Below are 25,334 nucleotides of genomic sequence, written 5' to 3'. Positions count from 1 at the left end.
TGATAAATGTCAGGCTGAGCAGGGTACACTACTCCACTGCTTTGCCCTATGCTCTAACTTGTATGGGTATTGGTGTGGAATTTTTGGGGTCCTCTCTGAAGTTCTGGAGACTTCAATAGACCCAGACCTGCTTCTGATAATCCTGGGAGTGTCCGATTCCCTAAACGGATTAACCAACTCCCAAAAACAACTCATCTCTTAGTCTCATTTCGGCGAAAAAATTAATCTTGTTGTTTTGGAAAAGGAGGGAAGCGCCCTCTACCAAATTATGGCTCAGCGAATTGGCAAACACTGTACACTTAGAAAGAATTAGATATATTCTGAACAATAAATTATCAACATTTGATCAAATCTGGCAGCCTTTCCTCTCTTACTTGGACCAGTCGGCGCTGTGAATTTGCACTTTTTAACGCACTCTCAATTGTCATATGGTAATCTACCTTTGGGCAGCATGTGCTGGACCCGCCACCTGAGCAGTTGGGAGGGGAATAGGGTGGAATAAGGGGGGGATAAAGGGGTGTATAAGTGGGGTTACATCTACCCTTTTTCTTTCTACCTGTCCTTGTTCTGTATGTCTTGTTTTGTAATATTTGTTTTGTGCCCAGAACTCTGGGTCTTGTGGTTAATGTCTGTTCTCTTATGTTTAGATAAGAACTGTAAACTTGTCTTTTATACCTATACACCATTCTTGTGTATGTGTTCAATAAAAAATATTTGAACGATACTTGAATAACTTTTTTTTATTATTATTCATATATAGAATAAATGTTTTATATCTGTGTCCATATTGTCCATGAGATTCTAGTAGATAGACCGTATGGTTCAACAGACAATAGCCAAATTTGTCACGTCCTGAGCAGTAAAGAGGTTATTTGTTATTGTAGTTTGGTCAGGACGTGGCAGGGGGTGTTTGTATAATGTGTTTCGGGGTTTGTTGGGCAATGTTCTATGTTAGTCTATTTCTATGTCTGTGTCTAGTTTATCTATTTCTATGCTTAGTTTATTGGTTTGACCTTCAATTGGAGGCAGCTGTTTCTCGTTGCCTCTAATTTAAGGTCCTATTTAGTAGGGGTGTTTTTTCATGGGTTTTTGTGGGTAGTTGTTCCATGTGTAGCTGTATGTCTCACAGGACTGTTTTTTTCGTCATTGTTGTTTTGATTAAGTGTTTTGTTTTCTTTTGAATAAACAAGAAGATGAGCATACACATTCCCGCTGCGCCTTGGTCCCATCAGTACGACGAACGTGACAGAACTACCCACCACCAACGGACCAAGCAGCGGAGGAAGGAGCAGCAGAGGTATCTGGAATCATGGACATGGGAGGAGATTTTGGACGGGGCAGGACCATGGCACCAGGCTGGGGAATACCGACGCCCTAAGGAGGAGCTGGAGGCAGCCAAGGCGGAGCGGCGCCGTTACGAGGCATTATACGCGCCGATTGGCAAACCCGAGAGGCACCCCCAATAAAAAAAATGTGGGGGGGGGCACACGGGGAGTGTGGCTAGGTCAGGCAATAGACCTGAGCCAACTCCCCATGCTTATTATGGGGAGCAGTGGATCAGAGGAGCACCGGTCTATGCGGAAGTGTGCACGATCTCGCCCATGCGCACTCACAGTCCGGTGCGAGCGATTCAAGCCCCTCGCAAGTGCCGTGCTAGAGTGGGCATACAGCCAGGTAGGAGTATGCCTGCGCAGTACATCTGGCCACCGGTACGTCTCCTAGGCCCAGGCTACCCTACGCCTGCTCTACGCACGGCAGCCATCAGGCCTCTGCACAGCCCAGTGCGCCCTGTGCCAGCACTCCGCCCGTGCAGGGCTACTGTTACCACCCAGCTAGGACGGTTGTGCAGGCTGTGCGCTCCAGATCTCCAGTGCTTGTTCATGGCCCGGTGTATCCAGTTCCTGCTCCTCGCACTAGCCCTGAGGTGCGTGTCTCTAGTCTGGTGCCTCCAAAGCCAGCACCACGCACCAGGCCTCCAGTGCGTCAGCCCAGTCCAGTACATCCTGTTCCTGCTCCTCGCACTAGCCTTGAGGTGCGTGTCTCCAGTCTGGTATCTCCAGTACCAGCCCCACGCACTAGGCCTTCAGTGCGTCAGCCCAGTCCAGTTCGCCCTGCTCCTGCTCCTCGCACTGGCCTTGAGGTGCGTGTTACCAGTCTGGCGCCTCCAAAGCCAGCCCCACACACTAGGCCTGTAGTGCGCCTGTCCAGTCCAGAGCTTCCGGAGACAGTTCCCCGTCCAGAGCTTCCGGCGACAGTTCCCTGTCCAGAGCTTCCGGCGACAGTTCCCCGTCCAGAGCTTCTGGCGACAGTTCCCCGTCCAGAGCTTCCGGCGACAGTTCCCCGTCCAGAGCTTCCGGCGACAGTTCCCCATCTAGAGCTTCCGGCGACAGTTCCCCGTCCAGTGCTTCCGGCGACGTCCTACAGTCCGGAGCCTGCAAAGACAGCCCACAGTCCGGAACCGGCAAAGACGGCTCACAGTCCGGAACCGACAGACGGCCAACAGTCCGGAACCGCCAGAGACGGCCCACAGTCCGGAACCACCAGAGACGGCCCACAGTCCGGAACCACCAGAGACGGCCCACAGTCCGGAACCTGCAGAGACGGCCCACAGTCCGGAACCTGCAGAGATGGCCCACAGTCCGGAACCTGCGCAGAGTCGGCCCACAGTCCGGAACCTGCGCAGCCAGAGTCGCCCCCCAGTCCGGAGCTCTCCAGTGACGCGCATCAGCCCGAGGTCTCTATCAACGCGCATCAGCCCGAGGTCTCCAGCGACGCGCCTTAGCCCTGAGCCTTCAGTGGGGGTGGACAGGTTAGGTTGGAGACTAAGGCCAGAGCCTGAGCCACCACCATAGTATTAGGATGGGGGAGGGGGGGTGTAGAACAAGAACCGTCGGTGACGGTGGCCACCCTCCCTTCCCTCCCTTTAGTTTGGGATTATTTTTGTTTTGGGGTTTATTTTTGCGTTTATTTTTGTGTTTTTTTTGTTTGAGATGCATCCGGGGTCTGCACCTTTGGGGGGGGTACTGTCACATCCTGACCAGTAAAGAGCTTATTTGTTATTGTAGTTTGGTCAGGACGTGGCAGGTGGTGTTTGTTTAATGTGTTTCGGGGTTTGTTGGGCAATGTTCTATGTTAGTCTATTTCTATGTCTGTGTCTAGTTTATCTATTTCTATGCTTAGTTTATTGGTTTGACCTTCAATTGGAGGCAGCTGTTTCTCGTTGCCTCTAATTGAAGATCCTATTTAGTAGGGGTGTTTTTTCATGGGTTTTTGTGGGTAGTTGTTCCATGTGTAGCTGCATGTCTCACAGGACTGTTTTTTCATCGTTCTTGTTTTGATTAAGTGTTTTGTTTCATTTTCTTCTCAATAAACAAGAAGATGAGCATACACATATTGGTCCCATCTTTACGACGAACGTGACAAAATTTATGAAAAAAGCATCTAATCATTATTTTAAATTAACTCTGCAACTTTTCCAACTATTTACATTTTTAACAACTGCCACCAGGCTGACGTCAAAACATCAAATTGCCAACAAATACAAACTTACATAGGAAAATAAAGAAATGTGTGTGGGAAAAAATCTAAAGGATATGTCATGCTGAAACCCTCATATTAAACACCAATGGTATTCACTAAGCTGATGGTTTATATTTAGGATAATGTTTTACAGCTTTGTTTTTCAATTTTTTACTTAAAAATCATCAGATTTAATTATTTCATTTATTTTACGTGGCCACACAAAGCTTTGTTTTTTTGTGGTGTGGTTTTCAAATAATAAAAAATAAATTTTTTGTTTAGCACTTGTTTTCTTTGTGCAAATAAATAATACATTTTTGTATAATAATAATAATTAAAGGGCCAGAGATCATTACAGATGCCAGTGATAATCTGAAGTACTCAAAAGGGCCACTAGATGTCTTACAATATATTACAAAAAATCCCTGAATGATACTCTAAACACACCATACCACACCACACCCACATACCTGTCCTGGCAGAGCGGTTCCGGCCTTCCTGTCTGCGTGTGTGGATACAGCTCTCCTGGGCCTTCATGTGATGAGAGACCAGGGCACAGTCTGGATGGATAGCCTCCATCTGGGGTGCAAGAAGGATGAGGGAGAGGGAGAGGGTGATTACTTTATTTAGCTATGAAAAAGCACAGAACTTCAAATGCAGGAAAAGTTGTAACATTACACATTTGAAGTGTTTTATTTTGTTATTTACTGGGACTACACGTGCCACCGTATAACATTGTCCCTTTACGCACACTGTACTATTACATTATTCAACACAGAGAGTAAGACACTCATTATCACCCACCCTCCTGTCCTATTTGTAGGCCACTAAAACTACTCACAGCAAAACAGCATCTTCCTTTGAAACACCCCCTTATTTACCCACATTATAGAGGCAGTCTGCTGCTGATGCAGTTTGAGTTATGGCTTTGTTTACTCCACACACACACACACACACACACACACACACACACACACACACACACACACACACACACACACACACACACACACACACACACACACACACACACACACACACACACACACACACACACACACACACACACACACACACACCTCAGCTGGGTCTTTGCCGCTGCATCTAACAGCATTAGGAGAAGGTGCGAGCTCTCCAGAGACTGACAGTATCTATAATTAACCCCCTCAGTAAGGCTAAAAATGGGCGCTTCTCGCTATCTAGCTTCTGTAGCTTTTTCTACAACTACATACCTGGCAGCCGTCTCTCCTTTCACTTTGCACAGACAGGATAGCACTAACAGCTGGGTTTGGGCATGCGAGGATGATAACAGAGCGATATTGGGTTATTATGGGAATGTAATGGGAAGCTTGAGATGCACCTTACAACAGAAGTACCTACATGCCAATTAGCACTGCAGAGAAATACTATAACTCTACATTCTCATCGTATCACATATCCCTTCTTCAGCTGCATGGCTACTGCATGTAGGAAGAATGAATTTAATAAGATAACCTACACTTTACCAGCTTCACAATCACCATCCAGATGTGCTCTCTATGCATGTTCTACATCATCTACTTCTATGTTCAAACTGTTCCCCCTTACAACCCCCTCACTAAGCAGGCAGCAGCACTGTGTAGTATATAGCCAGCTGTAGGTAAACCTCAGTTATTACTGTACACCAGCTGGCTCCCCCTGCCTCCTCTTCACTTTCATATCAAAGTCACTTTGGGAGAAGGGAAGTGGGGTCCAGGGTTGAAAGCCAAGAAAAGATTCTCGAAAACTCCAACTCAGCTCCTGTCTGAGAGGTAGCTTGAGGCTCGAGAACACAGGGTTTTGGACAGTTTGAGGACACTAACACAGCAAGAGAACACAGGGTTTTGGACAGTTTGAGGACACTAACACAGCAAGAGAACACAGGGTTTTGGACAGTTTGAGGACACTAACACAGCAAGAGAACACAGGGTTTTGGACAGTTTGAGGACACTAACACAGCAAGAGAACACAGGATTTTGGACAGTTTGAGGACACTAACAAAGCAATAGAACACAGGGTTTTGGACAATTTGAGGACACTAACACAGCAAGAGAAGCATCAAGCCTCTAAAAACAGAAACAGAGGTATGACTGTGTACATCTGTGTGTGTGCGTGAATGCTACACGTGTATGCTGTTTTGGTACTGGATATTTCTCTGCTTTAGGCATTCAGTCGTGTGTGAGAGCTCTGTTATGAGAAGAGGATGAGAAACACAGTTGAGATTCTCCTATGTGAGTTGAGCTAAACTGACAAAAACTGACATTAAAAAAAACTGCTCTTAAGTAACTGCAGACAAACAAGGAGTAAAGGTTAAACGTCCACCCTCTACTCTCCTGTCTGTGCTGGTTTCTCTCTACTGTGAGAATAAAACCTCTGAAAAGCTGCCGGACGTTACTGAAAAAAACCTAAGATGTGCGTGTGTGTGTGTGTGTGTGTGTGTGTGTGTGTGTGTGTGTGTGTGTGTGTGTGTGTGTGTGTGTGTGTGTGTGTGTGTGTGTGTGTGTGTGTGTGTGTGTGTGTGTGTGTGTGTGTGTGTGTGTGTGTGTGTGTGTGTGTGTGTGTGTGTGTGTGTGTGTGTGTGTGTGTGTGTGTGTGTGTGTGTGTGTGTGTGAATTTTTTGTGTGTGTGTGTGTGTGTGTGCGTGCGTGCGTGCGTGCGTGCGTGCGTGTCTGACATTATCCCAAGAAAAGGGTCACACACTCTGCTCAGAGTAAATGTTGCTGGTGAGAGTGAGAGGAATGGTGAAATGGCCTTTTCTTCTATATAAGATCATTTTGAAGCCCACGGGCACTTTGTGAAGCATCCTTCTCCATAGTTTAAGTACTAAACATCTATTTTACATGCTAACTCACCACAAAGAAAAGTCTATGTCATTAAATGACTAAATGTGTCTAGTTTAAATCCCGAATCACCAGAAAGAAAAATTGCTGTCATAAAAATACTTAAATGTATCTAGTTTACATTCTAAATCAGCAAACAGAAAAAAGATATGTCATGAAAATGCCAATACAACCATGACACACAATGTTATAAAGCATGTTTCTTTCCCTCATATTTCTCACATCATATTTTACATCTGCCACCAGATGTGACTGCAGGTCTCTGGGTGTTACAACAGCAGCAGGCAATAAACCAGTCATAATACAACACAATATAACACCCCATTGACCAGCCACTGTTCAAATCCTCTAAGCCTCTTTGTCTTCCTGGTCAATCTCCTACTCTCATCATGTCCAAGTAGCCTACCTCGAAGGACAAAATGACACAGTTCAACTAGCATTCAACTACTTTACTACATTATACAGGAAAGGCTACAGTAACAAATAAAGCATGATAAAACCTCAACCTCTCTTTTTGCCTCCATCCATGTAATAACGCAGGGGCAGTCTAGTTACATTAGTGTAAATGGAGGAGAAACTTGGCTCCAGTTCTCTGTTTGAGATGGTCTGCCAATGCTGTAGAGTTGGCACCAATGATGTATGTACAGCATGTCTATGGTGCAGGGCTGGCGCCAGAACGAATCAGTTGGAAGGGCATTTGATTTCCATGGGGGGCATGTTTTTTTCATGAGACCTCCTATGTGTGCACACGCTGCACGAAAAAAGAAATGGAACCGCTGGGCGTCAAGGGACACAGCTTCAAGCTAATGAGCAGTAATTCTGACTGGAACATTCTAACAGTGTAATTAATAGGTTTCATATATGCTATCGCTAAAATAATAATTTGGTTGTCTTTATGAAGGTGTTAGGTAACATTACAATACTTTTTTTATAACAAAATCATCTTCATTAGTTTATGTTACTGTAGGATATATGTAAAAACAAACAAACAAAAATAATTCAAGTGTCCAATCAATTGTATTCGTGGAGTGCCTTTGTTACAACTATGAAACAGAAAGCCAATGTGTTGGAACGCGGTAACAGCAGGGTGTGTCACGCTATATTCTCCTGTCGGCAGACAGACGAGGACAACGATATGAAACGATACGGACTCAGTCAACTATCATTATGGGCACTCCTGATGCCACATCATGCCAGCGAGTGTTTGGCTTCAGTGTTTGTGTGTGTGTGTGTGTGTGTGTGTGTGTGTGTGTGTGTGTGTGTGTGTGTGTGTGTGTGTGTGTGTGTGTGTGTGTGTGTGTGTCCATGAAAAACACATCTGTTTAATCCATTAATCCACTACCCCATGGCACAATGGCAGACAGACAGACAGCACCCCAGTGTGTGTGTGCACGTGTGTTTGCGAATGGGCGAGCATGTGACCAGAAACAACCTTTTCTCTTAAACCCACCTCTCCCTCCCTAACGATCATAATGGTACCTGTTTATGCCACAATGGTTCTATTTTAATTCAATAGTAGTTTAAAATATGCCATTAAGTCAATAGTAGTGTTATTAACCATTCTATTAACATAGGGCAGCAGTAGCTCTGGGCCAAAGACCTTCACCATTCTCCCATTCTCCTCTCTCACCTCACATTCATGAATATAGATAACAATCTAACTGTTTATCCCACTAATGGGCTATTGTGCACATTAGCTTTGTGGACATTGGTGTTGGCGTTAATTCCATTTAATTCAGGAAATAAACTGAAATTCTAATTTTCCTCAAGATAAAACTTCAGCCACACCTATAGAATTAAAACTACACTCGCAGAAAAAAGGTACCGTACAAACGCTTGTCACTGTAGTTGTACCCTGTAAGGCGAGGCTTCTCAAACCCGGTCCTGGGGGCCCCCCAAGGTAGGCCCCAGGACCGAGTTTAGGAATGACAGATCTATAACTCACATTTCTACGTGCATTTGGTGGGTCACCCAAAAATGTACATATTGCAGCTTTAAAGTATGTACTGCAAGGGTACAATTATGCACCTATAACTAATGGAAGAGATAGAAACAAAGGAGGAGGGAAGCGCTGCTAAGGTACACAATAGATTTTGGTGGACAGAAGGTGCTCTTTGGCAAAAGGGGTAAATTGGTCATCAAAAAGAAAGGAGGACCAAGGCACTCTTCATATAATTAACTAAAATGCCTTTATTTGTATGGCATGTTCAATGAATTCAAACTTTTAAAACTCAGACGTGCTTCAGCTGCATGGCCTTCATCACGAGGCATTTTAATTCATTATATGAAGAGTGCCTTGGTCCTCCTTTCTTTTAGATGTAATATCTTCATTTGAATAGTTTCTCACAACATTAAAATAATCCTACATGTGAATTATTATGTGGATTATAATTAATGGTGATTTTTGTAGTCGTTGATACATTTCTTGTTAGGATAAATCAAGTCTTCAATTTTAAAGTGGAAATTACAAACTTTAAAAGCCTTTTTAAACCTTGAATTCACCATAACGCAGCGTGATCCTTTCTCAAAGGAAATTAACCTAAGAGTAGCCAGCCGAAGCATGGGGCTATGATGATGACAACTCGGAGGACAATGATGAAATCTAGCCTGGATAGGAAAAATGTCAGTGTAGCAGCCTATAAGGACATCCAGTCCCAAACTTTTTATGTAATGTCTTTATCCTGGAAAAATTATATTTAGTTTGGATAATGCATAGGCTATAGCATTCCATAAGGCATGCCATTTTAATTGATGATTAGATAGATTGGGGTAGTAAAAGACAAGTTAAAATAATGTTTTTGTTATGAAAGCATCCACTTACCGTTTCCCACACAGTCAGATGCAGCCATATAGCAAATAACGCGCGTATCCATTTCGATGACGTTTTAGTGAGTAACATTGTCCTTTAGCATGTACCCTTTTCTTTCTAGAACAAATGGTTCAAATAATAGTAAATTGCATTGACATAACCCTAAATAAGTATCCAATTTTTATTTTTTTAAACTAGTATTGTCTGATGCTCTTCCACACTAAGCTATTATCCACATATTTTGCATTTGCCGGGACGACTGGAGGTCATCCTTTCTTGTCGCCGTTATTCAGAAGTTGGGTGGGTTTCTGCAGCGCAGGTATGGCTTGGCAAGACTTCACCATGCATGTACAAGAGACAGGACTCGACTGAGTGAATAACGTGCGCGCCTCTTCCTCAAAAGCCAGCTAGAGCGGACTGCGCAGCGCAGACACGCACTCTCAGTATAGCATATGTGCTTGTTCCATAGGCGAAATTGTCATGGGGGATATTCAGAACAGGTTGATTCGTCCCTCACCCCCAATAATTTATTTAAAAAATAAAATAAAAACATGTTGGTTCGGGGCCCCCTGGAGGTCAGGGGCCATCCAGATAGCATATGAACACGTCATAAGCAATGGAAAAATGGGGGAGAGGAAATTAGTATTAAGGTCAACTTTGTTCACGAAAAACGGTATAACTTCTTCTCTTTCTCAATTATCTAACAAACATGGGGTGTGCCTTTGGTGGTTCATCATGTGTCATTCTGGTTATGCGTGTCGCGACCGACGTAGCTATTTCATTAGCTAAGCTAGCCACTGTAGCTAGCCACTAACTCTTCCACTATGTATTGGTGTCATTTCATAGGGCTTGTTTTTGAATGGAAGCTGTAGAGATCGGTAAGAAATGGCACTTCTGTAGCCAAATATCTTTTCATCAAATATCTTATTCATCCATTTTTTAAGCAATACATGACCAATTATGATGATGCATTGATCAGTTATACAGTTATATCCATTATTTTTGCGTGTTTCCAGATTTCTATTAAATATGACCTATAATTAATTACAATATGAGTGAAATAGTTTTCCTTCCAAAGAATGGTAATTAAGTATGTTAAAAGCAGCTATTCTGTGTTGGAATGGTGCAGGTGTACCCCAACAACAGAATGGTGTGGGGTCATATCTCAGTCATTAAAATATTCATGCAAGTAGACCGTTGATTGGCCAGCTCATCCTCCTCAGGGGGATGACATCATCCTCTATGAGGAAACAGCAAGCAGTTTTAAATTGGTCTGTTTGAGATACAAGTTTGATGTGGGGTTTTTAAAGCATTTTTTCTCCAGTTTATGCTTTGGCCTAAAATACGAGTATAGGATGAATCAACAACATTATTTGGTGTATGAGATAACAGAATATACATTTTTAAAAGTGAGATTTTCACTGGACAGTTACTTTAAAACTGCAACATTTTCTCTCAGTGTCATGGAAAAATGTGAAGAATAGCATGAGATGAGCTATAAAATAGCACATGTTTCTCTCTGCCCAATAGCAATATGTGTAGAATTGCAGGAAATTAGCTTTGAAAATGCAAAACTTTCTCTCTGCCCCATGGCAAAATGTGAAGTATTGTAGGAAATTTGCAACATTTTATATCAAACTCAAGACAAAATGTGTAGAATAGCAATATAAAACTGCATGTTTCTCTCTGCCCTATGGCAAAATGTGTTGAAATGCAGGAAGTTAGCTGTTTTCCCAAAAAAAATTGTTTTATTTTTTAGGGGGTTAGGGGGTTATCCTTCAACTTATACTGTGTTTTCAAAATCCCCATCCATATACCCCTCAATAGATGTATAATAAGTAATGTCAAACTGTGTAGAATTGCAGGGAAAAGAAGCAAGAGTATAGAATGAATCACCAACATTATTTGGTATGAGTTAATAGAATATAAACTTTTAAAAGTGAGATTTTCACTGGACAGATCTTCACTGGACAGCTCCGCCATTTCATGGTGGCAAAATTTCTAATAGTCCGCCTTATTTCAGTTTATGTGACAAAACAAGCAAGTATAGTGTAGATAATCATTTTACCATCTACACCGCTGTGGAATATTGTATTTTAAGCTGTTTGAAGCTGGTGTACATAAGTAAAAGACACAAAAACTAAACTTGAGAATGGGAAGCATAGAAATAGCACACATAAAATATATCTACAGCTTCTTAGACTTGCTTTCAATGAGAATGACAGATCTTTATAAAACACTTTTCTACGTGAATTTGGTTGGGTCGCCCAAAAAGTTACTTATTGCAGGTCACCTCAGACCCCCGTCTGTTCGTATCCCCCAATATCTACACCACAATTCTGCCCTTGGCTTGTCCTCCTTCGAGATAAAGAACAACCGTAGTTTGTCCACTGGCTTCTTATATTATAAATATTTACTATATCCACCGTTAAAGGGATACTTCAGGATTTTGGCAATGAGGCCCTTTATCTACACTGAATAAAAATATGAACGCAACATGTAAAGTGTTGGTCCCATGTTTCATGAGCTGAAATAAAAGATCCCAGAAATGTTCCATACACACAAAAAGCTTATTTCTCTCAAATTTTGTGTACAAACTAGTTTGCATCCCTTTTAGTGAGCATTTCTCATTTGCCAAGATAATACATCCACCTGACAGGTGTGGTATATCAAGAAACCTGTGCTGGGGACAACAAAAGGCCACTCTAAAATGTGTAGTTTTGTCACACAATACAATGCCACAGATGTCTCATGTTTTGAGGGAGCAGTGTAATTGGCATGCTGATGGCAGAAATGTCCACCAGAGCTGTTGCTAGAGAAGTGAATGTTCATTTCTCTACCCTAAGCTGCCTCCAACGTTGTTTTAGAGAATTTGGCAGTGCGTTCAACCGGCCTCACAACGGCAGAGCATGTGTAACCATGCCAGCCCAGGACCTCCACATCCGGCTTCTTCAGCTGCGGGATCATCTGAGACCAGCCACCCGGACAGCTTATGAAATAGTGGGTTTGCACAAACTGTCAGAAACTGTCTCATCTGCTGGTGGTCCTCACCAGGGTCCTCGCTTGACCAGACTGCAGTCCGGCGTTGTAACCCACTTCAGTGGGCAAATGCTCACCTTCGATAGACACTGACATGCTGAAGAAGTCAAATTAAATGTTATTGGTCACATACACATGGCTAGCAGATGTTATTGCGAGTGTGGCGAAGTGTGCTGTTCACGGATGAATCCCGCTTTCAACTATACCGGGCAGATGACAGACGTTGTGTGGGAAATGTCAATGTTGTGAACAGAGTGCCCCATGGTGGCGGTGGGGTTATGATATGGGCAGGCATAACATTTGCATTACATTTGAGTCATTTAGCAGACGCTCTTATCCAGAGCGACTTACAGTAGTGAATGCATACATTTCATTTTTTTTTTTCATTTCATACATTTTTTTCGTACTTGGCCCCCCGTGGGAATCGAACCCACAACCCTGGCGTTGCAAACACCATGCTCTACCAACTGAGCTACGGGGAAGGCTACGGACAACGAACAAAGTTGCATTTATCTATGGCATTTGAATGCACAGAGATACCGTGACGAGATCCTGAGGCCCATTGACAAGCCATTCATCCACCACTATCACCTCATGTTTCAGCATGATAATGCACGGCCCCATGTCGCAAGGATCTGTACACAATTCCTGGAAGCTGAAAATGTCCCAGCTCTTCCATGGCCTGCATACTCACCAGACATGTCACCCGTTGAGCATGTTTGGGATGCTCTGAATCAACATGTACGACAGCGTGTTCCAGTTCCCACCAATATCCAGCAACTTCGCACAGCTATTGAAGAGGAGTGGGACAACATTCCACAGGCCACAATCAATAGCCTGATCAACTCTATTTGAAGGAGATGTGTCGTGATGCATGAGGCAAATGGTGGTCACACCAGATACTGACTGGTTGTGCGATCAATGACCCTACTTTTTTTTGAAGGTATCTGTGACCAACAGATGCATATCTGTATTCCCAGTCATGTGAAATCCACAGATTAGGGCCTAATACATTCATTTCAATTAACTGATATGAACTGTAACTCAGTAAAATAATTGACATTTTTGCATATTGTGTTGACATCTTTACTCAGTGGTATATTGGGAAAAAATTATGTTGTTGACTACTTTAAAAGTTTCCAAGACTAGCTCAAACAATATGGCCTCTAAAAGTCAATGACCTTGCATGAATAGTTTTCTTGTCCAACAGCTACAGGTTAGCTAGTCTTACATTCCTGAGCATGTGTGCCAAATTTCATGACTCTGGGTCAAATATATATATATACACACACACACACACTACCGTTCAAAAGTTTGGGGTCACTTTGAAATTTCCTTGTGCTTTTCTTTCAAAAACATTTTTTGTCCATTAAAAATGCATCAAATTGATCAGAAATACAGTATAGACATAGTTAATGTTGTAAATGACTATTGTAGCTGGAAACGGCTGATTTTTAATGAAACATCTACATAGGCATACAGAGGCCCTGTCACGCTGGAATAAAAGGATTTGGAGAGAGGAGCAGGAATACACAATAGGGGTTTTTAATACACCCAAAACAAGCACGTATACAAAAACACTGGGCTGCACCCAAACAAAAGAGTGAGGGTAAACCTTGTTGAACGACACAGGATGATACCCGTAATACACAATATATAAAGCACACAGCATAACAGCTGCACCAACGCATAGGTACTCACACCACCAACGGACATGGGAACAATAACCGACAAAGACAGAGGGAACAGAGGGCACATATATAACATACTAATCAGGGGAAATGGGAACCAGGTTGTCTGTAATCAGACAAGACAGTCCGGGGTTGATGATAGTGAATCCCGTTCAGTGAAGCCTAAAAAGACGGTGACGTAGACCTCCGGAACTGGTGAACAGAATGAGCAGCAGTACCGGGGGGATCCGTGACAGGCCCATTATCAACAACCATCACTCCTTGTTCTGGAAAAATGTACGTCAAGAGGAAAATATATCTGCAAGGAGAGGTGCTTGAATTTGCCTCTGGGGAATGGATCATTTCCTCAAAATCCTCAACCTCTCGGAATACAATTTTTCCACATCATATCATCACAGCTTCACAAGGTTTTCCCATTCACTTTAGCTTTAACAAATGTCACATATCGTAAAATATCATATCATCGTTACAAATGTATCTCGACGTAATAAAAGGTTGACTTAATGTTTATTCATGATGTTTCCACACAGTCTGATTCTTTCATCATCTACCATGTTTAGCTCATATTTTAACCCTGTCACTTAATGTATGTAACTTCTGTTCAACATAGCCTATTGCATTAACTGGTGCAGCAAGATACCACTGTTGTCTTGTATCGTGCTGTTCTTAGATTCCGTTATTGTCTGGTTGTTTTCCTACTTGAATTTCCATAAACTTGAAAACATCAATAACCATCACAGGAATTTCAAACCCAACTGTGCTTTTAATAAACAACTGTCTCAGCAGGGTGACAAAACAACCTCAACACAACCAGCATCTCTACAATAACACCAGACAGTGTCAGAGTTTACACAGTAGACAAGTGTCCTAGGCTCTACGTCAGTTTACCTTTCAGCAATTCCTTGCATCCCATCTCCTTGTCCCCTTCTCAAACCGTATAGGAGGAGAAGGTTCAAAGTCGTCCCGTCAGACCTTCTTCTCCAATGCAGTCTGAGGAGGCGAGGAAATCGAGGAAAAATTAACTGATAAAGAGCCCTAAAGTGAGAACCAGGAGGAGTAAACGATCAGACAGGCAGTGGTGAGGATACCCTCAGGTCAGGGAAGGACCCCATCATGTGATGTGAACAGGACCCCTGCAGTGCAGCCACATCAGATGTGGTATGAGACCGCTAGGACCTCTTCATCTGTTTTCCCAACTCTATATCCCTTTGTGAGGCATGCAGCATGGACCTTCAAACAGCACGTGATTGACTGAATGTCCCCTGAGTGACTGGCTGTCCCCGGTAGTCCCCTGTGTGTCTGTCCACAGGATATGTTATTCCAGCTTGGGCTAACAGCTGTGTCCACAGAGAGATGGATACAGAGGAATGAAGCAGTCAGAGAAGACATTGAAGGGACAGAGTAAGCCAAAACTTCAAGGGACAGAGCAAGCTAGAAGTTGAAGGGACAGAGCAAGCCAGAAGTTGAAGGGACAGAGCAAACCAGAAGTTGAAGAGACAGAGCAAGCCAGAAGTTGAAGGGACAAAGCAAGCCAGATATATAGTTCCAGATGTGTCATTGTCATGCCCTTAACTAGACTCCTCCCATCCCTTCCTGGTCCCTCCCCTCATCAGAGCACCCACACTACTCCAGGTATGTCTGTCTCTTTTATGCAAAGTAACTTACAGTATAGTGAGTGTAGGTGATCATGTCAGGAATTGAAGCCACAAATTGGCGGTGCTAGCACCGTGTCCTGTGACACCCTCAGCCACTGAATCATCACATACACATAGATATTAATTAATGGTTCAGAAAATGGACCTCAATAAACGTTTTTTAACATAACGAACACGACTTTAAGAGTTCATGAGTTTGATTCACTTATTTGTCCAGCTTAGGCTTTTTGTTGTTTTTGAAAAATCCAAAGAATCTGAAGACTAAAAATCACTCCTCCAAAAATCTTTAGAGGAAGTTTCTGTTGTGTCCTTCTTGTTTTGTTCGGTGGTGATTTTTTTTACTAGAGATACATGGTCAATTCTATTGATTTCAGCAAAACACATTTTACTGCAGTGAAAGAAAAATAGAGATAGAGAGAGACACTGAGAAAGAGAGACAAACAAAGAGAAATAGAGAGTTTGTTATCTTTCTTTATCTATCTCGGTTCTTTCTTTCTCTCATTTCTCTCCATCTCCCTCTCGTTCTTGTTCTCTCTCTTAATTCAATTGAAAGGGCTTTTTTTTGGCATATACAGATTTCAAATGTCATATTATGGCCATGTACAGTGTTATAATGATGTGCAAATAGTTAAAGTACAAAAGAGAAAATAAATAAACATAAATATGGGTTGTATTAACAATGGTGTTTGTGGGCAGTGTGCACATAGCCTGTTTTCTCTTGAGAGCCAGGTCCGCCTACGGTAGCCTCTCTCAATAGCAAGGTCATGTTACTGAGTCTGTACATAGTCAAAGCTTTCAATAATTTTGGGTCAGTCACAGTGGTCAGGTATTCTACCACTCTGTACTCTCTGTTTAGGGCCAACAATAATTCCTGTTTGCTCTGTTTCTTGGTACATTTTTTCCAATGTGTCAAATAATTATATTTTTGTTTTCTCATGATTTGGTTGTGTCTAATTGTGTTGCTGTCCTGGGGCTCTGTGGGGTCAGCTTGCTTAGGGGACTCTTCTCTAGATTAATCTCTATGTAGGTGACGGCTTTGTTATGGAAGGTTTGGGAATCACTACTTTTAGGTGGTTGTAGAATTTAAAAGCTGTTTTCTGGATTTTGATATTTAGCGAGTATCGGCCTAATGCTGCTCTGAATGCATTATTTGGTGTTTTACGTTATACACGGAGGATGTTTTTGCAGAATTCTGCATGCAGTCTTAATTTGGTATTTGTCCCATTTTGTGAATTCTTGGTTGGTGAGTGGACCCCAAACCTCACAACCATAAAGGATAATTGGTTCTATAACTGATTCAAGTATTTTTAGCCAGATCCTAATTGGCATGTCAAATGTTATGTTCCTTTTGATGGCGTAGAAGGCCTTCATGCCTTGTCTCGCAGATTGTTCACATCTTTGTGGAAGTTAGCGGAGGTGCTGATGTTTAGGCCGAAGTGTATATCGTTTTTTGTGTGCTCTAGGGCAACGGTGTCTAGATGGAATTTGTATTTGTGGTCCTGGCAGCTGAACTGCTTTTGGAACACCATTATTTTTGTCTTACTGAGATTTACTGTCAGGGCCCAGGTCTGACAGAACCTGTGCAGAAGATCTAGGTGCTGCTGTAGGCCCTCCTTGCTTGGGGACAGAAGCGCCAGATCATCAGCAAACAGTAGACATTTGACTTCAGATTCTAGTAGGGTGAGGCCGGCTGCTGCAGACAGTTCTAGTGCCCTCGCCAATCCATTGATGTATATGTTGAAGAGGGTGGGGCTCAAGCTGCATCCCTGTCTCACCCCATGGCCCTGTGGAAAGAAATGTGTGTGTTTTCTGCCAATTGTAATCGCACACTTATTGTTTCTCTCTCTCTCTCTCTCTCTCTCTCTCTCTCTCTCTCTCTCTCTCTCTCTCTCTCTCTCTCTCTCTCTCTCTCTCTCTCTCTCTCTCTCTCTCTCTCTCTCTCTCTCTCTCTCTCTCTCTCTCTCTCTCTCTCTCTCTCTCTCTCTCTCTCTCTCTCTCTCTCCTCTCAGCTGTGAACTCTATTCTACTCTGTCATCCTTTGTTAAGGCACTCAAAGGGTTTCACACCAATGTCTCACAGTCAGACAGTGAACCTCCAAGTCTTACATGGACAGGAACCTTTGGCTGTGAACCTTTGGCTGTCACACTGTCAGAACTGACTTTCTGACAGTGTGACAGTGTGGCTTGGAATGCTGAGGGAACACATTTGATGGACCCTTTGAGAGTAACGTGAACACTATATGTGCGTCAGGGGTATCACCTTACACGACATGAGCGTAATGCTCATCAAACATGAATTGAACTTTGACTGGGACATACAGAACTATCTCTATAGCGGTAGGAGTATGTAATGGTAGAATACCATGAAAAGAGTCGGTCGAAATTGAATGAGAAAATAAATCCACTTTTTTTAATGAAATAAAGGACACTGTCATTTCAATTCTGACCCACGTTTGCATGATTATTTTAGTCATTTAGCAGACACTCTTATCCAGAGTGACATACAGGAACAGTTAGGGTTACGTGCCTTGCTCAAGGGCACATCGACACTTAGGGGCTCTTTGTTTTAGTTTTTTACCCTTATTTTACCAGGTAAGTTGACTGAGAACACATTCTCATTAACATAAATTACCTGGGGAATAGTTACAGGGGAGAGGATGGGGGATGAATGAGCCAAATGGAAGCTAGGGATGATTAGGTGGTTGAATTGTGAATATCACCAGGACACCGGGGTTAACATCCCTACTCTTACAATAAGTGCCATGGGATCTTTAGTGACCACAGAGACTCAGGACACCCGTTTAACATCCCATCCAAAAGACTGCACCCTAGACTGGGCAATGTCCCCAAGCACTGCCTTGGGGTATTTTTTTAGATCAGAGGAAAGAGTGCTTCCTACTGGCCCTCCAACACCACTTCCAGCAGCATCTGGTCTCCCATCCAGCAACTGACCAGGACCAATCCTGCTTAGCTTCAGAGGCAAGCCAGCCGTGGAATGCAGGGTCGTATGCTGCTGGGAAAATGGCATGCTGGTGTTATCCTACTGGCTCGTTCTATGTGTCATGTCCTCTGAAAATCTTTCAGAGGATTTGCCCTAAAATTAGCAAATGGTCTTCTAGAATGCAGGAGAGGGTCTGAGGGGCTAAAGAGGAAATGGAAGAAGTCAGTCTTTCTGCCTTCAGCAAGTATTCCCACCCCTTGACTTTTTCCACATTTTGTTGTGTTACAGCCTGAACATGAATTGGATTAAATTGAGATTTTGTTTTTGTCACTGGCCTACACAGAATACCCCATAATGTCAACGTGGAATGATGTTTTAGTATGTTTTTAAAAATTTATAAAAAATGAAAAGCTGAAATGTCTTGAGTCTATAAGTATTCAACCCTTTGTTATGGCAAGCCTAAATAAGTTAAGGAGTAAAAATGTGCTTAACAAGTCATATAATAAGTGATTTAGATTTTTGAATGACTATGTCATCTCTGTACCCCATATCATTATCTGTAAGGTCATACAGTCGAACAGTGAATTTAAAACAGATTCAACCACAAAGACCAGTGAGTTTTTTCAATGCCTCGCAAAGAAGGCCAACTATTGGTAGATAGGTAAAAATAAATCTGACTTTGAGTATCCCTTTGAGCATGGTGAAGTTATTAATTACACTTTGGATGGTGTATCAATACACCCAGTCACTACAAAGATACAGGCGTCCTTCCTAACTTAGTTGCCTGAGAGGAAGGAAAGTGCCTAGAGATTTCACCATGAGGCCAATGGTGACTTTAAAACAGTTACATAGTTTAATTGGGGCGGCAGGTAGCCTAGTGGTTAGAGTGTTGGGCCAGTAACCGAAAGGTTGCTAGATTGAATCCTGGAGCTGACAAGGTAAAAATTTGGCATTCTGCCCCTGAACAAGGCAGTTAACCCACTGTCACTAGGCTGTCATTGTAAATAAGAATTTGTTGTTAACTGACTTGCCTGGTTAAATAAATAACATAATGGCTGTGATAGGAGAAAACTGAGGATGGATCAACAACACTGTAGTTAGTAGTTACTCCATAATACTAACCTAATTGACAGAGTGAAAAGAAGGAAGCCTGTACAAAATATAAATATTCCAAAACATGTGTCCTGTTTGCAACAAAGCACTAAAGTAATACTGCAAAAAAATGTGGCAAAGCAATTAACTTGTTGTCTTGAATACAAAGTATTCTGTATTTAATTTGCAAAATCTCTAAAAACATGTTTTCTCTTTGTCATTATGGGGTGTTGTGTGTAGATGGGTGAGGAAAAAAATCTATGTAATCCATTTTGATTTCAGGCTGTAACACAACAAAATGTGCAATAAGTCAAAGGGTATGAATACTTTCTGAAGGCACTTTAAATTGAAATAGCCTTCTCTCTAATAGCCATTAAACCTCTGCGTGCCTCTGCATAGACAACGCCATTTAGCGTATACGTTAATTAGCTTCTAATTTATATAAATAGAGCGGACACCACTGTTCGAAGGTCAGATTTAATTATGACGCTTGCTGGAAGATGTTCAGGGTTTTTGTTGGGGGAGGGGGAAGACTCCATGAATTTTAATATATTTGCATATAATACATATTCTCTCCTTGTGTGATGCGTCTCGGCACTCAGAGTATATCAAACGATGATGTCTTTGGTTCTCTAGTTTACAAATGGATAGACACAGTAGTTTCTGTTCAACAACAATCATTATATCGTCTCAGTGAGGAGTAGGAATGAGTTTGACCTTCGACCTCCTAGGAAGGTAGCCTACCTCCTGACACCCAGACACAGTCAGAGGGAGGGGAAAAAGAGCAAATATGTATTTCTAATAACGTCTCTATGCTCCTCATATCCCCGTGCCAACCCCCTGCATGCTGTGTGTACTAGAGATAGGGTTGGGGCTGGGCAGGAGTGGACTTTGAATTAGGATTCAATTCAGTACATAAAAATGATTTGGAATTCATTAACAGAAGATCAGAATACCAAATTCATGGACATTTGAATCTGGTTCTATTATACGGTTAATGTAACCATCAATCTTTCTCCATGCGTTTTCATACTTGCATTGTTCTGGAGTGAGAGCTGCTGTAATATAACAGCTCTCCTATGACCATGATGCGATTACTTCCTCAACAACATCATTTAACAGAGGTATGATTAGACGGTTTTACAAGGATGAATCAGAGACACAACACAACAGACCTCTGTCTGTCCCCAGGAGCGAGATGCGATCCTGTCAGAATATTAAGTGTATCTCTCTTGTTCTCTTGTTCTGTCTCTCATTATGTCTCTCTCTCCCTTTTTCCTAATATCTCTCTTTTGCTCTTTTTCCCGATCGCACTCCCCCCTCTCTCTCTCTCCCCTCTGTTTCTTTCTCTCTCCCCCCTCTCTCTCTCTCCCTCCCCCCTCTCTCTCGCTATCCCTCCCACCATTTCTCTCTCTCCCTCTCTCATCAGTGTGTTTGTGATTGGTCTGTAGTCAATAGAGCTAAAGCAGTTATGTATGTAAACCTGTCAGAATCATAATGAGTCAGTCCGGGCTCATACAACTAGGTATGGTGACAACCTGTACAGGTCAGGAGTGTTGTTATGTTGTGCTATGCAGGGGTCAGAGGTGAAGATGTGGAGGGCGTACTAACTAGGAACAACCACGGCTTTTGTTTATGGGAAACAACACAAAGACGTGTGTAGATGTATAGAACTAGAATGTACTGAATGGACAAGAACGTTCCCTTCAGAAGCAATTAACCTATAAATTATTTGTTAGCCTTTTGTTGTACGATGTCAAACTGCACCAACAATTTTTGAATGTCAAACCTACACATTGTTAAGGAGTTACTGTAGACGAATTGGTCTGTAGTCTGTGTTATGTTTATGTATGGGACAGCATCTTGGTGGACAGGAAGGTGATACAGAATGTGTCAAATGTCAGTACATTCCTATTGGATGCTGGTTGCTGAGGTATTGATCTAAGCTAAGGGTCCCTGCTCTTGTCTTTATCCTTTCAAGGTGACATATTGTCTGCCCTCTGCCATATTATCTCTAATGAGCACATTTGAAACCAGGGAGGTCATTCAGACACCGAATTATATTGTAATAATTTAGTCTGGTGTCCAGTGTCTCTCTCTGTGTGTGTGTGTGTGTGTGTGTGTGTGTGTGTGTGTGTGTGTGTGTGTGTGTGTGTGTGTGTGTGTGTGTGTGTGTGTGTGTGTGTGTGTGTGCGTGTGTGTGTGTATGCGTGTGTGGTGTGCGTGTGAGTATGTGTGTGCGTGTTTGTGTGTGTGTGTGTGTATGGTGTGCGTGTGTGTGTGTGTATGTGTGTCGTGTGTGCATGCGTGTGTATATGTATGTACAGAGAGATCTCATTTTAATCTGATGAGCAGAGTGCCAAGCAGTCTGCACTTCATGCTTCTCTAATGACTGTTTCTAATTGATCGATCCAAGCCCTGTGTTAATGAGCTATCATTTTTCCTGGAATATACCAGAACAAATCCACAAACAAGCTGTTTGACATGCAAGGTGGATGGGAGTCAATTAGGATGCCTTTTAATTTTTTAGCAGATGCCGCAGGTGAGATTTCAGATTCAAGTGCATGTCTTTATTATGTAATGTGGATAATGCTGCTACGGTATGTATGAATGGATACTGTCGCTGTGGTAGTGTTTGTACCATCTACTACGGTGAATTCACCTGAGAATATTTTATCTGCATTATTATGCTTGTTTGTTCCTCTTTACTTTATTTAATCCAAAACAAGTTGTTGTTTGATGAAGTGAAGTTTTTGTCTTAGTGCTGTCATTTTACATGACAGTGTTAACAGTAATCAAGTAAATACTGATTCATATTAAAGTACTCCCTGAATCCCTACTCACTGGGCACACACTGGTTAAATCAACATTGTTTAATGAAATGACTTTGAACCAACATGGAATAGATGCTAAATTGACGTCTGTTCCCAGTGGGTAATCACTCTTGTATAGGTTTAGTAGGTCTTGTATATCTCATATCGATGAATGGGAGATGTGGTGATTATATAAATCTGTGGGGGATTGATTGTAAGAGTGAGTTAAAAGCCAAGTCACACAGTCCTCTGAAGGGACTACAGAGTTGTCTGTTTATTGAGATGGAGAAATCACTGGTAGTCTCCTCAGATAGCTCCTATCAAACAAACTTTAACCTTAAAAGCTAGATGTTTTCGGCAAAAGAAGAAGATGAAAAATAAGATTATATTTTCTATTTTTCATTACAGTCTTGGGGTCTCACTGAACAACAGGTAAGACAAACCATGTAAATGAGATGGCATCATGTCAGTTTTCCTGCTGAAAACAGAATGTGTATGTCAGTACCACACAAGGACGCTGAATTGGAAGGTCATTTCAAGGGAGCTCACATCAAGGAGTTTGCTTGACCTAATGCTGTTAAATTATGCAGCTGTGTCATCAAGACCAAGCATGAATATTCTCCCTGTGTTTGTCGTAGCTGACAGAGGTTAATATGTCTTTCCAATGTGGCACAAGCACACACACACAAACACTGTACTTTCTTTCATAAGTATGCATATATTCTACAGATTGCAGAGCGAAGCATGCTACATTTAAGTGTAGCTCCATTGTTGAGCTGCAGCAGCACTCTGCTGTTCTGTTCTATGTATTAAAATAGACTGAAGGTTGACAGACAGATGTGTTCTGTTCTCCCATAGGGGTTGCATGATAGGGATCAGTCTGAGCACTCACAGCAATAGCAAAGGCTGTTCACAGCAAAGTCATGGTTATGAATGAATGTATTACTTGTGAGACGGAGGCGTAGCGGTCACACACACACACACACACACACACACACACACACACACACACACACACCACTATAAACCATGTCAGACCATTACTGCATTGTCAATGGCAGTTACAACAGACAAGAACACCAAGCACATCCACACACATAACGATAAGACTCTGTATCAGCTGGACAGTGCAAGTGCTTTAATTATGTATTTATGGATGCTAATAATGATAAGTTATTAAAAGACAGAGGGTCACATGAAAGTCCTAAATAATCCCAACAGGTATACTCGTGGGAAAAGAGAACCCTTCCATGCTTTCTCTGGACCCGGGTAATAAAGGAATTAATAAGTCTTTATAAACTGGGTGGTTCCAGCCCTGAGTGCTGATTGGCTCACAGCCGTGGTGTATCAGACCGTATACCACAGGTATGACAAAACATTTATTTGTACTGCTCTAATTACGTTGGTAACCAGTTTATAATAGCAATAAGGCACCTCGGGGGTTTGTGATATGTGGCCAATATACCACGGCTAAGGGCTGTGTTCTAGCACTCCGCGTTGCGTCAAGCATAAGAACAGCCCTTAGCCGTGGTACAGTGAGGGAAAAAAGTATTTGATCCCCTGCTGATTTTCTACGTTTGCCCACTGACAAAGAAAGGATCAGTCTATAATTTTAATGGTAGGTTTATTTGAACAGTGAGAGACAGAATAACAACAAAAAAATCCAGAAAAACACATGTCAAAAATGTTAGAAATTGATTTGCATTTTAATGAGGGAAATAAGTATTTGACCCCCTCTCAATCAGAAAGATTTCTGGCTCCCAGGTGTCTTTTATACAGGTAACGAGCTGAGATTAGGAGCACACTCTTAAAGGGAGTGCTCCTAATCTCAGTTTGTTACCTGTATAAAAGACACCTGTCCACAGAAGCAATCAATCAATCAGATTCCAAACTCTCCACCATGGCCAAGACCAAAGAGCTCTCCAAGGATGTCAGGGACAAGATTGTAGACCTACACAAGGCTGGAATGGGCTACAAGACCATCGCCAAGCAGCTTGGTGAGAAGGTGACAACAGTTGGTGCGATTATTCGCAAATGGAAGAAACACAAAAGAACTGTCAATCTCCCTCGGCCTGGGGCTCCATGCAAGATCTCACCTCGTGGAGTTGCAATGATCATGAGAACGGTGAGGAATCAGCCCAGAACTACACGGGAGGATCTTGTCAATGATCTCAAGGCAGCTGGGACCATAGTCACCAAGAAAACAATTGGTAACACACTACGCCGTGAAGGAGTGAAATCCTGCAGCACCCGCAAGGTCCCCCTGCTCAAGAAAACACATATACATGCCCTTCTGAAGTTTGCCAATGAACATCTAAACGATTCAGAGGACAACTGGGTGAAAGTGTTGTGGTCAGATGAGACCAAAATTGAGCTCTTTGGCATCAACTCAACTCGCCGTGTTTGGAGGAGGAGGAATGCTGTCTATGACCCCAAGAACACCATCCCCACCGTCAAACATGGAGGTGGAAACGTTATGCTTTGGGGGTTTTTTTCTGCTAAGGGGACAAGACAACTTCACCGCATCAAAGGGACGATGGATGGGGCCATGTACCGTCAAATCTTGGGTGAGAACCTCCTTCCCTCAGCCAGGGCATTGAAAATGGGTCGTGGATGGGTATTCCAGCATGACAATGACCCAAACCCCACGGCCAAGGCAACAAAGGAGTGGCTCAAGAAGAAGCACATTAAGGTCCTGGAGTGGCCTAGCCAGTCTCCAGACCTTAATCCCATAGAAAATCTGTGGAGGGAGCTGAAGGTTTGAGTTGCCAAACGTCAGCCTCGAAACCTTAATGACTTGGAGAAGATCTGTAAAGAGGAGTGGGACAAAATCCCTTCTGAGATGTGTGCAAACCTGGTGGCCAACTACAAGAAACGTCTGACCTCTGTGATTGCCAACAAGGGTTTTGCCACCAAGT

At 42.6% G+C, this 25,334-nt stretch overlaps 1 protein-coding gene across 1 annotated transcript in view; it reads right to left on the bottom strand.

Annotated features, from left to right (window-relative positions):
- LOC106560417 (pituitary adenylate cyclase-activating polypeptide type I receptor-like) overlaps nt 1–9,561 on the bottom strand; it is a 57,932-nt gene extending 48,371 nt beyond the window's left edge. The window contains exons 1-2 of the mRNA XM_014123307.2: nt 9,199–9,561; nt 3,990–4,098 (exon numbers count right to left, since the gene is read on the bottom strand). Coding sequence (XP_013978782.1) covers nt 3,990–4,098; nt 9,199–9,276 — 187 coding nt within the window. The 5' untranslated portion in view covers nt 9,277–9,561. The remainder of the gene's footprint in view (nt 1–3,989; nt 4,099–9,198) is intronic.
- Between the last annotated feature and the right edge of the window lie 15,773 nt (nt 9,562–25,334).

The sequence above is a fragment of the Salmo salar genome, chromosome ssa10 (genome assembly GCF_905237065.1).
Source record: "Salmo salar chromosome ssa10, Ssal_v3.1, whole genome shotgun sequence".
NCBI classification, from domain to species: Eukaryota; Metazoa; Chordata; class Actinopteri; order Salmoniformes; family Salmonidae; genus Salmo; species Salmo salar.
Note: the sequence above shows the minus strand (reverse complement) of the source record. Positions and strands in the feature narration are given on the sequence as shown.